Genomic DNA, 15,076 nt, shown 5'->3' with positions numbered 1-15,076 from the left:
CTATCCTGTGGTCCAGCACCAACCTGATTCTCCCAGTTCACCTGCATGTTGAAATCCCCCATAACTACTGCGACATTACCTTTGCCACATGCCAATGTTAACTCCCTATTCAACTTGCACCCAATATCCATGCTACTGTTTGGTGGCCTGTAGACAACACCCATTTGGGTCCTTTTGCCCTTACTGTTCCTCAGTTCTATCCACACAGACTCTACTTCTCCTGACCCTATGTCCCCCCTTGCAAGGGACTGAATCTCATTCCTCACCAACAGGGCCACCCCACCCCCTCTGCCCACATTTCTGTCCCTACGATAGCACGTATACCCTTGTACATTCATTTCCCAGGTCTGATCTCCCTGCAGCCATGTCTCCGTTATCCCAACAACATCATAGTTACCCATTCGCACCTGGGCTTCAAGCTCATCCGCCTTATTTCTGACACTTTGTGCATTCAGATATAGAATTTTTAACCCATTTCTCCTCTCTCTGTTTGAATCGCTGCCTATTGTGCTTAACCCAGCTCCCCAAACTCCCATCGGGCTATACGCCCCTAGAATTTTGTTGTCTTTCCTAAATTTACTTATTCTTTCAACACATTTAACTCCATGTTCTGTCAGACCATCCCTCTGTACATGAGTCCTCCTTATCACTTGTTCCGCCCCACCTTCCTCTACTACACACTTAATATTCCGGAACCGTGTAGTCCCCACCTGTCCTTTATTCTTCCTCTCGCTATCCTCTCTCACATTCTGGATCCCCACCCCCTGCAAATTTAGTTTAAACCCCTCCAAGAAGCACTAGCAAACTTCCCTGCAAGAATGTTAGTACCGCTCCAGTTCAGGTGTAAACCGTCCCTTCAGAACAGATCCCACCTTCCCTGGAACAAAGCCCAATTATCTACAAACCTGAAGCCCTCCCTCCTGCACCATCCTCTCAGCCACGTATTAATCTGTATAATCCTTCTGTTCCTTGCCTCACTCACACGTGGCACAGGTAGCAATCCTGAGATTGTTACCCTGGAGGTCCTGCTCTTCAGCTTCGCACCTAACTCCCTGAACTCCCTAGGCAGGACCCCCTCACTCATCCTACCCACGTCATTGGTCCCTACATGGACCACAACATCTGGATTCTTGCCCTCCCTCTCGAGAATAACCTGCACCCGATCTGAGATGTCTCAGACCCCGGCACCAGGGAAGCAACATACCATCCGAGACTCCCGATCTTCCCCACAAAATCTCCTATCCGCCCCCCGACTATAGAATCCCCTACCAATACCGCTCTCTTCTCTTCCCTCCTCCCCTTCCTAGTCAAGGGTCCAACCTCAGTGCCAGAGACAGGACCACTGCAGTTTGTTCCTGGTAGGTCATCCCCACTAACAGTATCCAAAACGGTATACTTATTTTTGATGGGAATGGCCACAGGGGTGCTCTTCTCTCTCTGTCTGCTCCCCCTGCCTCTCTTGACTGTCACCCATTTGCCTACCTCCTGTCTTTTCGGTGTGACTGTCTCCCGATAACTCTTATCTATCTCTGCCTCTGCCTCCCGAATGATCCGTAGTTCATTCAGCTTCTGCTCCAATTCCCTAACTCGGTCTGATAGGAGCTGCAGCTGGACACACCTATTGCAGGTGTGGTCATCAGGGACAACTGTGTTGACCCTGACCTCCCACATACTGCATACGGAGCACACCACTGCTCTAACTGTCTCCCCCATTACCTGATCCTAGATTAGTCAGAATAAATGAAAAACAGGCTTCTTGTCGAAGTCCTCTTGCACCGAAGCCCGCAGAGTGAAAGCCCAGCACTCTGCTCCTGCGCACTCCGTTGCCCGCTCCTGAAAGTGGGTCGCTTTTTAAAGCCCGCGCCCGCCGCTGACGTCACCCGCGCTTGCACAGCTTTACCTTCCTCCTCAGGTATTCTCCAGGTAGGTCCGAGGGTCTCGGCCTACCTACAACGGCTGATCCTCCGATCTCCAGTCGTATGTCAATCACGAGCACTCCTTACTCCCGCTCCGCTGCCCGCACCGACGCTTCCGGTTAAGTTAGTTGTTTATTTACTTTTCATTTGTCGTTGAGCTGAGTTTTAAATAAATGTTTCTTTGTTTATAAAAAAACCTATCTCAATTCTATATTCATTGTTGCCATATCATACCAGTAGTAATCTCGGGATTACTACCTGTGCCATGTGACAGTGACAGTAGGAATGGAATGAGGTGGAAGATAAATGCGTGGCTGAGGAATTGGACCTCTTTTAGGGCAGGTGTGACCTGTACAAAAAAGACGGGTTGCACTTGAATCCTAGGGGGACCAATATCCTGGTGGGGAGATTTGCTAAGGCCACTGGGGAGACTTTGAACTAGAATGGTTGGGGGGTGGGAATCAAATTGAAGAGACTAGGAGAGAGGAGGTTAGTTCACAAAAAGAGAAAGCTTGTAGACAGTGTTTGATAGAAGACAGGCAGGTGATAGAGAAGGGGAACACTCAGACCAAAGATGTAGAAGAGAAGGAAGAAAAAGAAGATAGTAAATTTGTTTGCATTGTTAGGGATAAAGAGAGTAAGAGATGGAGAATTTCTTAAATGCATTTATTTTAATGCTAGGAGCATTTTAAGAAAAGTGAATGAGCTTAAAGCATGGATTGATACCTGGAAGTATGATGTTGTAGCTATTAGTGAAACATGGTTGCAGGAGGAGTGTGATTGACAGCTAAATATTCCTGGATTTCGTTGCTTCAGGTGTGATAGAATCGGAAGGGCAAGAGGGGGAGGTGTTGCATTGCTTGTCAGAGAAAATATTGCAGCGGTGCTTTGGCAGGATAGATTAGAGGGCTTGTCTAGGGAGACTATTTGTGTGGAATTGAGGAATGGGAAAGGTGTAGTAACACTTCTAGGGGTGTATTATAGACCACCTAATGGGAAGTGAGAATTGGATGAGCAAATTTGTAAGGAGATAGCAGATATTTGCAGTAAGCACAAAGTTGTGATTGTGGGGGACTTTAATTTTCCACAAATAGACTGGGAAGCCATTCTGTAAAAGGGATGGATGGTTTGGAGTTTGTAAAATGTGTGCAGGATAGTTTTTTGCAGCAATACATAGAGGTACCAACTAGAGAAGGGGCAGTGTTGGATCTCCTGTTAGGGAATGAGATAGGTCAGGTGACAGAGGTATGTGTTGGGGAGCACTTTGAGAAGATGCAAAAGGATTTAGAAAGAGTGGATTGAGACAATTTGTTGTATGGGAAGGATGTGATAGAGAAATGGAGGTCATTTAAAGGTGAAATTTTGAGGGTACAGGATCTTTATGTTCCTGTTAGGTTGAAAGGAAAGGTTAAAAGTTTGAGAGAGCCATGGTTTTCAAGAGATATTGGAAACTTGGTTTGGAAAAAGAGAGCGATCTACAATTAATATAGGCAGCATGGAGTAAATGAAGTGCTTGAGCAATATAAAGAATGTAAAAAGAATCTTAAGAAAGAAAAAAATTGGATATGTATATGGACAGGAAAGGAATGGAGGGTTATAGGCTGAGTGCAGGTAGGTGGGACTAGGTGAGAGTAAGCTTTTGGCACAGACTAGAAGTGCCAAGATGTCCTGTTTCCGCGCTGTAATTGTTATATGGTTATATGTGAAAATAGATCTGTAACCCTGAAGACTTAATGTGAAAAAATGGAACCCATGAAATCCCAAGGTGCTTTGTTGGTTTGGATGGGAAGCTGTGTGTTTAATAATAGGAAACTGCATGTGTTTTTATTGGGGGCGGGAGATATGTTTTGGCAACAGAGGTAAACAGTACAGAGCTTCTAAAGAACAAACGTCAGAAAAGGATAGGAGGGATGTTATGGAATGGAGCAATTTAATTGCTGTTCTCTGTAAAAAGTATGAAAGTGCTTTGTTCAAGACATAAGGGTGAAGCTATTTTCCAGACACTCATCTGGACATAGAACTTTTCTTGCAAGTGAATAATAAATGTGCTCTAATGTGATCCACTCTGAATTTGTTGTAGTTTGTTTCTGTGGATTAGAAGACCAAACTGAATGGTACACAACAAGCACTAGTGTTTAGAATAATTGTGGTGGAGTTGTTCCTGCTTATCCTGACTTATTGCAGTCTGTTGGTCAGGAAGTCAAGGGTCCAATTGTGAGGATAGACTGCAAAGGTCCGAAGTTTGATTCTGAGTTTTCTTCGCATTGAAGGCAGAATTGTAATCAATAAGTAATAGTCTGACATTGGCGTCTTTACAGTCCAGATGCTCCAGAGATGTGTGTAGGGTTGGGGGAGGGGGTGGTCTCTGCTGTAGACCTGCTTTGGTGGTAGGTAAATTGCAGTGGGTGGAGGTTATCTGGAAAGTTGTAGTTGACATGTATCATGACAAGCCTCTAGAAGCACTTCACAATGATGTGATTCAAATGTGGCTATGGAGCACCTAAAATAGGTCATATGTGTCTGAACTTCATTTTTTAAGGGCTGCTTAAGAATGGGTGAAAGCAATTGGTAATTAGTTTATTATTGTCATATGTACTGAGATACAATGAATAGCTTTGGTCTGCTCACCAGCCAGACATAATCTCATGCATCAATCTAGTACAAAAGGAAAGTAGAATGCAGAATAAAGTGCTACAGTTATAGAGAAAGTGCAGTACTGAGAAACAAATAAAATGCAACAGTCTTGACAAGTTTAATTCAGGGAACACGGTTCCTACGTTTTCTGTTTCATGGAGACGTGGGTCACTCTGGGTATGAAAGGTTCTCAATCCATCAGATGAACTGAACTGTAGGACATTTGGGGAAGGCAAAAGGTAAGGGTTTCATGATAAACTCATCGTATGCTTGGACACAGCAGTCTTGTTGCACCCATGTTCTCCTGATCTGGAACATTTAATGATTAAATACCATGCATCCTGCTTACTGAGAGAGTTCTCCTTTGTGATCCTGACTGTAATTTATATACTGCCAAGGGCAAATGTTAAGCAAGTGCTTGATGTATTGAGTGCCATGATTAGTAAACGAGAAAAAGCCTACCCTGAAGCCTTTCAAATCATTGCCAAGGACTTCAATCAGACTTGTTTGAATAAATCTCTGCCCAATTATCATCTCCAGGGGCCCCAACACACTAGATCAATGTTACAATATAATCAAGAATGCCTACCCTATCATCCCTAGACTGCATTTCGGGAAATCTGATCACCTAGCTGTCCTCCTCCTACCTATGTATAAGCAGAGGCTAAAGAGCAAGGCTCCAGGGGTAAGGACAACAAGGAGGTGAACACAGAAGGTAGAGGAGTGGCTATGAGATACCTTTGTGTCAGTGTTTTGGACTTTATAAAGTCACTCATGGATGAATGTATCCACACAAAATCATTCAAAGTCTTCCCCAACCAGAAGCCCTGGATGAACTGAGGGATCTGCAATCTGCTGAGTGTCAGATCAGCGATTTTCAGGTCTGGTGACTAAGTAAAATACAGGAGGTCCAGGTACGACCACTAGAAAGCCATCACAGAAGGATGCTCAGCACCTGTGGCAGGGCTTGAATGGGTCTGTGACAGCAAGGTTTTGCTTCCAGCTGAGATGAGTGCCTTTTAGACATTGAGCTCAAAACATGTTGGCATCTTGGTCAACTCTCAGAGTCCCCAATGACCCTGTGATTTCAGTCCCTGAAGGTGTCCTTCAGCAGGGTGAGCCCATGGAAAACATCTGATTCACAAGGTACCTGGCTGAGTACTGAACTGGCTGCAGTGTTTATAGACATCTTCAGCCTCTCACTTTGGCAGTCTGAGGTACCCATCTGCTTCAACTATAATGGTGCCCAATATGAACATAGTAATCTGCTTCAATGACCATCATCCAGTAGCTCTTTCATCAAACTGTGATGAAGTGCTTTGAGATGTTGGTGATGAAACATATCAACTTCTGCCTGAGGAGCAATTTAAATCCACTCCAATTTGCCTGCCATCATAGCAGATGCCATTGCATTGGCTCTCCACTCAACCGTGGAACAGCTAGATAATGAAGATGCATAAGTCAGGATGCTCTTCATTGACCACAGCTCTGCATTCAACATTATCATCCCCTCAAAACATCTCCTCCATAATCACTGTCAGCAATGGTACTCCACAGGCTGTGTGCTTATTTATGACAGTGTGGTTAAGTACAGCGCCAGTGCCACATTTAAGTTTACCGATGACACCGCTGTTGTTGGCATATTCATAGGTGGTGACGAAACAGCATACAGGAGGAGATTGAAAATCTGATGGAATGGTGCCACAGCAACAACCTCTCACTCAATGTTAGCAAAATCAAAGAGCTGATTATTGACTATACGAGAAGAAAAACATAGATCCTTGAGCCAGGGGATCAGAGGTGGAGTGGATCGCAACTTTAAATTCCTCAGCATTATCATTTCAGAATCAGAATCAGGTTTAATATCGTCAGCATATGTCATGACTCTTTTTAACTTTGTGACAGCAGAACAATGCAATATGTACATAAGAATATAGAAAAAACTGTGAATAACAATAAGTATATATTTATTAAATAGTTACATTAAGTTAGTGCAAAAACAGAAATGACAAGCTATGTTCAAGGGTTCATTGTTCATTTTGAAATTGGATAGCAGAGGGGAAGACGCTTTTTCTGAATCACTGAGTATTTGTCTTCTAGGTTTTGTACCTCCTGCCTGATGGTAACAGTAAGAAGAGGGCATGTTCTGGGTGGTGGGGGTCCTTAATGATGGATGCCGCCTTTTTGAAGCATCATTCCTTGAAGATATTTTGGATACTATAGAGGGTAGTACGCATGATGGAGCTGACTAGTTTTACAATTCTCTGCAACTTACTTCGATCCTGTGCAATAGCCCCCCTCCCCTAACATACCAGACAGTGATGCAGCCAGTCAGAATGCTCTTCACGGTAAATCTGTAGAAACTTGTAAGTGTTTCAGGTGACATACCAAATCTTCTCAAACTCCTAATGAAATATAGCTGCTGTCTTGCCTTCTATATAGCGGCATCGATTTGTTAGAACACGGTTAGGTGCTCAGAGATCTTGACACCGAGTAACTTAAAATTGCTCACTGTCTCCACTTTTGAAACCTCCATGAGGGATCCTTTGTCTTGCCCTCTCTGAAGTCCACAAGCAGCTCTTTGATCTTACTGATGTTGAGTACAAGGTTGTTGCTGTTACACTACTCAACTAGCTGATGTATCTCGCTCCTGCACGCCTTCTGAGATTCTGCCAACAATGGTTGAATCTTTGATGGCATTTGAACTATGCCTAACCGCACAGTCATGGTGTAGAGAGACTAGAGCAGTGGGCTAAGCACACATCCCTGAGGTGTCCAGTGTTGATTGTCAGCAAGGTCAGCATCAGAATCAGGTTTAATATCACCGGCATACAGTATGTTGTGAAATTTGTAAACTTTACGGCAGCAGTACAATACAACACATGATCAATAAAAACAGAGAAAAAGAAACCAGAATTATTGTAAGTATATATATGTCTATTAAATAGTTAAGTTAAAATAAGTAGTGCAAAAAAAAAAACAAATAAAAATGTAGTGAAGTAGTGTTCATATGTTCAATGTCCATTTAGGAATTGGATGGCAGAGGGGCAGAAGCTTTTCCTGAATCACTGAGTGTGTGCCTTCAGACTTCTGTACCTCCTTCCTGACAGTAACAGTGTGAAGAGGGCATGTCTTGGATGGTGGGGATCCTTAATGATGGAAGCTGCCTTCTTAAGGCACTACTCCTTGAAAATGTCTTCAATACCACAGGGGTTGGAGCTGACTAATCTTAGAAGTTTCTGCGACTTACTTTGGCCTTGTGCAGTAGCCCCCCTACCCCCAATATAGATGGTAGTGCAGCCAATCAGAATGCTCTCCACCTCACACTTGTAGAAGCTTTTCGAGTGTTTTAGTTGAAAAACCAAATCTCCAAAACTCCTAATATAAGCATTGTCTTGCCTTCTATATAGCTGTGTCAATACGTTGCATCCAGGTTAGATCCTCAGAGATATTGACGCCAAGGAACTTGAAATTGCTCACTTCTGATCTGATCCACTTCTGATCTGTCTATGAGGATTGGTTTCTGTTCCCTCATCTGAAGTCCACAATCAGCTCTTTGATCTTGCTGACATTGAGTGCAAGGTTGTTGCTATGACACCACTCAACTAGCTGGTACATCTCGCTCCTCTATGCCCTTATTTCCAATGCACACAGATTGTGATCTTCCAGTTAGGAAGGTGAGGATCCAGTTGCAGAGGGAGGTACAGTGGCGTAGATTCTGTAGCTTATCGGTTAGGACTGTAGGAATGATTGCCTTCTGAGCTGTAGTCAATAAACAGCATCCTGATATAGTATTGTATTGTTCAGGAAATCCAAGGCTGTATGGAGAGCCACTGAGATCATATTCACTGTGGAGCTATTATGGCAACAGACAAATTGCAATCAGTTCATGTCTTTGCTGAGGCAGGAGTTGATTCTAGCCATAACTGACCTGTCAAAGCACTTTAACATTGTAGAAGTGAATGTTACTGGATGATGGTCGTTAAGGCAACTCATGCTGCTCTTCTTGGACACTGGCATAATTGTTGCCCTTTTAAAGCAGGTGGGGACTTTGATTGTAGCAGAGAGAGATTGAAAATGTCTTTGAACACCCCCACAAGTTTTCAAAGCCTTACCAGGTACTCCATCAGGGATTGTCACCTTGTGTGGGTTCACCCTCCTGAAAGACAGCCTGATGTCAGCCTCGGAGACAGAGGTCCCAGGGTCACCGGGAGCTGCAGGGATCCTCATAGCTGTAGTTTTATTCTCCCTTTCAAATTGTGCATAAAAGGCATTGAGCTTGTCTGGGAGTGAAGTATCGCTGCTGTTTATAAAGTTGGGAATTACTTTGTATGAAGTAGTCTCCACAAACTCTGCCAGAGTTGATGTGCATCCAATGTCGCCTCCAACCTCGCTTGGAATTGTTTCTTTACTCTTGAAGTAGCCCTCCGCAAATCATACCTTGTTTACTTGTACAAAGCTGGGTCCCCAGACTTGGATGCCACAGTCTTCCTTCTGCAGATTAGAAGGTTCTGGTTCATCCATGGCTTTTGATTCAGTTATGTACATCAAGTTTTTGAAGGCACACACTCATCCACATAGGTTTCAGTGAAGTCAGTAACAGCTGTAGCATACTCATTCAGACTTGAAGATGAATCCCTGAATACAGTGCAGTCCATCGATTCAAAGCAGTCCTGTAGATGCTCCTCTGCCTCCCTTGTCTGCACCTTCTTGGCCCTCACTACTGGTGCTACATTCTTCAGTCTCTGCCTATACTCAGGGAGTAGAAGTACAGCAAAGTGACCAGACTTTCCAAAGTGTGGGTGTGGGCTAACACGGTAAATGCTCTTGATGGTGGTGTAACGATGGTCAAGTGTGTTGGTTCATAAAACACAGAAAACCTACAGCAGGCCCTCCAGTCCATGATGCTGTGCCCAAAATGTACTTATTTTAGAAATTACCCAGGGTTACCCATAACCCTCTATTTTTCTAAGCTCCATGTACCTATCCAGGAGTCTCTTAAAAGACCTTAGTGTATCCGCCTCCATCACCGTCGCTGGCAGCCCATTCCACGCACTTACCACCCTTTGCGTAAAAGAACTTGTCCCTGACATCTCCTCTGTACCTACTTCCAAACACCTTAAAACTGTGCCCTCTTGTGTTAGCCATTTCAGCCCTGGGAAGAAGCCTCTGACTATCCACACAATCAATGCCTCTCATCATCTTATACATCTCTATCAGGTTACCTCTTACTCCAAGGAGAAAAGGCAAAGTTCACTCAACCTATTCTCATAGGACATGCTCCACAATCCAGGCAACGTCCTTGTAAATCTCCTCTGCACCCTTTCTATAGTTTTCACATCCTTCCTGTAGTGAGATGATCAGAACTGAACACAGTACTCCAAGTGGGGTCTGACCAGGGTCCTCTATAGCTGCAACATTACCTCCCAGCTCCTAAACTCAATTCCATGGTTGAAGAAGGCCAATGCACCTGTTACAAGAATCTCCCCTTGTAATAATGATCAGTGAAGTACAGAAAATCTGTATTTAATGTAAGTAACTTTTATTATTTCAATGAAAAGCACATGGATTCACAAGCTGTCTCCCTGTGCACCCTACTAGAATTCCCTGACAGTCCATGAACAGTCAATGAAGAGAAAAGTATTTCCCGGGAAAGGAGTCTACACTGGCCAGGTGTTCCTCGTGGTCCCAATCTCCACGTGTCCATGGGGTCCTCCTTATCTACAATGGTTGGTCTCTGGCTGCTGGGGAGTTATCGAGTCTCTGTATTTGGAACTCCTGAGTCCTATACTGTTCCTCATCAATTGAACCATTGGATCTCATCCTATTGGCTCAAGGTCACCTGACTTACCTGGGTCACCTTCTTACTGGTCATTGTACAGGGCTACAGCCAACATTGTTTCACAGCTCTGCCCAACCCAGCCTTGTGTATTTGTGCCTTTACACTCTGACTGGTCCACACCAGTTAAATGGGGCAACCCAGACAGAGTCTAACAAAATCACTGTTTGCAGGTCTGGCATTTTACATAACAAGTAGCTACTCCTTTGAGACTGGTCTCAGGTTTATTCCTCTGATTAGATTGTCCCAGAGCAAGAATCAGTTCAGAGTCCAATCCCTTTACATAACAAATGGCTACTTGTTTGAGAATGGTCTCAGGTTTAGCAGAACATTGCCTGAAGCTTCCTGTGTGTGGACAGATTAGATTATTTGATTAGATTATCCAAGACCAAGAAACTGTTCAGAGTCCACAAAATGGGGGGAAACAAAGACAACTGGCTTGTCTGCTCCCCCTGTTCTTGATCAGACTGATGTTTCTTCTGGCCAACACACTGTACACCTTCTTATCAACACAGTCAACCTGCGCAGCAGCTTTTAGTGTCCTATGGACATGGACCCCATGATCCCTCTGATCCTCCACATTGCTAAGAGTCTTACCATTAATACTATATTCTGCCATCATATTTGACCTTCCAAAATGAACCACTTCACACTTATCTGGGTTGAACTCCATCTGCCATTTCTCAGCCCAATTTTGCATCCTATCAATGATCCACTGTAACCTCTGACAGCCCTCCACACTATCCACAACACCCCCAACCTTTGTGTCATCATCAAATTTACTAACCTATCCCTCCACTTCCTCATTCAGGTCATTTATAAAAATCACAATGAGAAGGGGTGCCAAAACAGATCTCCTGAGGTACACCACTGGTCATTGACTACCATGCTGAATATGACCCATCTACAACCACTCTTTGCCTTCTGTGGGCAAGCCAGTTCTGGATCCACAAAGCAATGTCCCCTTGGATCCCATGCCTCCTTACTTTCTCAATAAGCCTTTTATGGGGTCAAATGCCTTGCTGAAATCCATATACACTATATCTACTGCTCTACCTTCATTGGTGGGAAGGATATAAAAGAAGACAGATTTTTCCTTAGCAGTTTGACGGAAGCATGACTGTGCAAGTGTGTGGACATCAGCGAGTTAGGCTGGTGGGAACGATTTTTAAAAAGACAGCTTTGTAGAGTATGCGTCCAAGGGAGCAGGCGATAGAGTTGAGGGAGGCAGAGTAGGAGGGCTTTGGTTCAATGGGGCTTCTGCGATAGCAGATTAAGGCGAGGTAAACTGCTTGTGAGGAATAGAAACAGGAAGTATGTCTGTGAGGCTGATGTTCTGTGCTGGGCATTGGATGTGGGATGTTTGGGAGACTCCCAACATTCCTGACAGCCACAGATGCACCAGGTGTGTCGAGCTACAGCTCCTTAGGGACTGAGTTACAGAACTGGAGCTGTAGCTTGATGACCTTCGTCTGGTCAGGGAGAGTGAGGAGGTGATCGAGAGGAGCTGTAGGCAAGTAGTCACATCGTGGCCTTGGGAGACAGATAAGTGAGTAACAGTCAGGAGAGGGATGAGCAAGAGTCAAATATTAAGGTCTCTGGTACTACAAATTCAGGCAGAGATCAAAACATCCAGAGAAATCCAAAAACCAGAATCGGGAAACAGGCAGAGTCGATATTCAGATGAACAGAGTACAGACATGAATGCTAGAAAGGCTCAGGAAAATTCACTGGCACAATCTGGCAACAAACAGGTGAAAACACAGGACTGAAATACACTGAGCAATAAACAGAGAGGCAGATGATAATTGGAGCACAATGAGACAGAAGTGGCAGGAAAACAGGTAATAATGTGAAACAGGTAAGAGGCAGAGTACTCAGTAATACAGGGGCCAGAGTAGAGCAGGAACGGGGATAGGAGCACATGGGGTATGAAAACAAACAAGAGCACATGGCAGTACAAAACCACAGACTGATGGCTAGGGGGAAAACACACAAAAAGACAAAGTTCAACTGGAGGTACCGACAGTGTCACTTTGTTGTGTGATTTTTCATTGATTCTATTGTGTTTCTTAGTACTTACTGTGAATGCCCCCAAGAAACTGAATTTCAGGATAGTATATCAAGACATGTATGTATTTTGAACTTTTGGAGAGGTTCAATGAAGAGCCCCACAAGAGTGGAATAGAAGCCATGGTATGTATGACATGAGGTAGGAGAAGAGAGAGTGACTGAGGTCGGAAGAGTCCTTGATTATATTGGCTGTTTTCCCAAGATAGTGGGATGTGTAGACAGACTCGATGGAGGAGAGGCTGGTTTTCATGATAAACTGATCACAAGATTTTTTGTGATCTTGGGCAGAGCAGTTGTGGTACAGAGCTGTGATACACAGCTTTCTATGGTGTATCTGTAAAAATTAGCGAAGGTCATATTTACCCATAAAACAGTAAATATTCACATGGGAAAACCAAAGAAAGGGGCTCTGATATATCTTTATTTATTTGAAACTTTCATTCAGTGGTTACAGTGAAACTTGTCTAAAAGAGCAGAGCTGAGCACCAGTCGTAGTCTGTGGTGGGAAAACGTGCTTTTAAATCTTGCTTGGACAATCACCTTAGGATCTCATTTAATGTCTTTATGTTACTTTACTAACCTCAACAGCACAAAAATGGAGCAGAGAGTCAAATGAAAGGGTTCACAGAAGATGTCAGCATGTTATTAACAGTATGAATCTTCTCCAGTTTGTTATATCAAGGTGTTCTTATTGAATGATTGAGGTTCTTGGAAGATTGTGGGAGAAGAGTGTGTTGCCAGTGTGCAAGAGACAAGTAGATCTCACACTAAATCCCTTCAAATGCTGTTGTTTTTGGTCCCATCTACTCTTAGGGTTAATAAAATATCACTAGAATCTGCAGCTCACAATATTAGATGGTATTTTAAATTCTATGGCCAGGCAAGTATTAAGACCAGTGAAGCCTGACTGATAAGGATCCTTCCACTGCTACAATTCAGAGTTGATCCTTCTCCCTTCTTTCAGGATGAAAATGACACTATGGAGTAGGATTATTTTCTTTTTTGAAGGTGGGTGTCTCAGTGTCACTGGCAAGGTCAGCATTTATTATCCATCTCTATTCCTATGAGAAGGCAGTGGTGAGGTGCCTTCTTGAACGCCTGCTGTCCTCACGGTGAAGGTGCTCCTATAGTACTGTTGTAGAAGATATGCTTGTAGAGGCCATATGCTTGTAGTTTTTTTATTTCTAGATTTCTCAGGGAAATGTCTGTGGGATAAATTTCAGCAGCTTGCAATATCTAAACTGATAATTGTGCACTAATGCTGTTGCTGGAAATAGGACAGCTTGCAATAATCACATCTGTTCAAGAGCTTCAGTATAATTGGAATGGGTTCAAAGGTTAATCAATGGGCATTCACCTTGTCCTGGGAATGAGAGAAAATTATAAGGAAGTGGATCTTTTACATCTCTGTATTCACTGGCTCATCAGGATGGAAAGCTTCATTTTTTATTCCTCCTGCCATCTTGATGTCCTCATCTTTGCTCTTGTGAAGTTCACCACCATCTTCTTCAGTGTTTTGTGCTTTTGCTTTCCTGGAATTAAGAAACGAAGAGTAACATTACTCAGAACAAACATCCAATTATATCCAATGCCAGTTTGCCTTTGAATTTGAAATGAGAACATCAACCAACAGATTAGATCCAGAATCCAGTATTCAAGAAATAACACTTCAAAGTTCCAACCTCAATAGACAATAATTGGCTGATTGCATCTGTGACATGGGTGTGGACTGTGAATATCAATGAGGCAGATTTGGGCTGTTCATTTAGTGCGGAGCTGTGAATGCTATTAAACATTGTGGAACCCCTACTGCTGACCTTGTGTTGGAAAAGACTGTTCTGATAAAACACAAGTCTCCTTATGTGAATTGAATGTAATGCATTTGAAGAATTAGGAAAAACTGTATTACACAAGCTGAATCATTTATTTATATTTAATTAGAGATGTAACATGCTAATAGGCCTTTTTGAGACAACAAAACTGCACAGCCCAATTACACTCATGCAACCAATTAACCAATACATCTTTGGAATGTGGGAGAAACTCACTATGTCAGGGGGAGAACATATAAGCTCTTCCAAGACAGTGGTGGAATTGAACTTGGGTCTCTGGCATCTAATAGCCTCAAGCTAACCACTACGCTATTGAGTCAACCCCCCTCCCCAAGTAAAAAGTGATTTTGATGGTGAAACTAGCCCTACAGTAATCAGACAACACCCTGTCTTAAGTTCCCAGGCTGCCAATTTAATTGTGCGTGACCAGTAGAAACAAACTCTTCTATTGACATTGTGCAGTGATATTCTACTGAATTATGTAACATCCCACCTTTTGCACTTTCAGCTGGCAGTACAAAATAAACATTTACATAGCTATTAAAATTACCTTTTTTAAAAAATCCTGCAGAGAAAATTTAGCTCCCATTGGCCCAATAGTTTTTAAAGCACATATTTTTATAAGGCACGTTTTCTTAGGAACACAATAGTGGCATTATAGAGGAACTACCCGTACATTTTGCTGTCTTTTATGTTCCTCATATCATCACTGATCTTCATGGGCTATGGTAATTTTTATTACCCCATTCATTCCTAGAGTTCCCAAAGAGTCTGCTATTCCC

General features: G+C 43.2%; 1 protein-coding gene across 1 annotated transcript in view; it reads right to left on the bottom strand.

The window, feature by feature from the left end:
• Window positions 1-12,862: 12,862 nt before the first annotated feature.
• The window catches only part of ace2 (angiotensin I converting enzyme 2), a 131,103-nt gene continuing 128,889 nt past the window's right edge, over window positions 12,863-15,076 (bottom strand). The window contains exon 18 of the mRNA XM_073046158.1: window positions 12,863-13,994. Within this exon, the coding sequence (XP_072902259.1) occupies window positions 13,862-13,994 (133 nt within the window). The 3' untranslated portion in view covers window positions 12,863-13,861. The remainder of the gene's footprint in view (window positions 13,995-15,076) is intronic.

The sequence above is a fragment of the Hemitrygon akajei genome, chromosome 5, assembly GCF_048418815.1.
Source record: "Hemitrygon akajei chromosome 5, sHemAka1.3, whole genome shotgun sequence".
NCBI classification, from domain to species: Eukaryota; Metazoa; Chordata; class Chondrichthyes; order Myliobatiformes; family Dasyatidae; genus Hemitrygon; species Hemitrygon akajei.
Note: the sequence above shows the minus strand (reverse complement) of the source record. Positions and strands in the feature narration are given on the sequence as shown.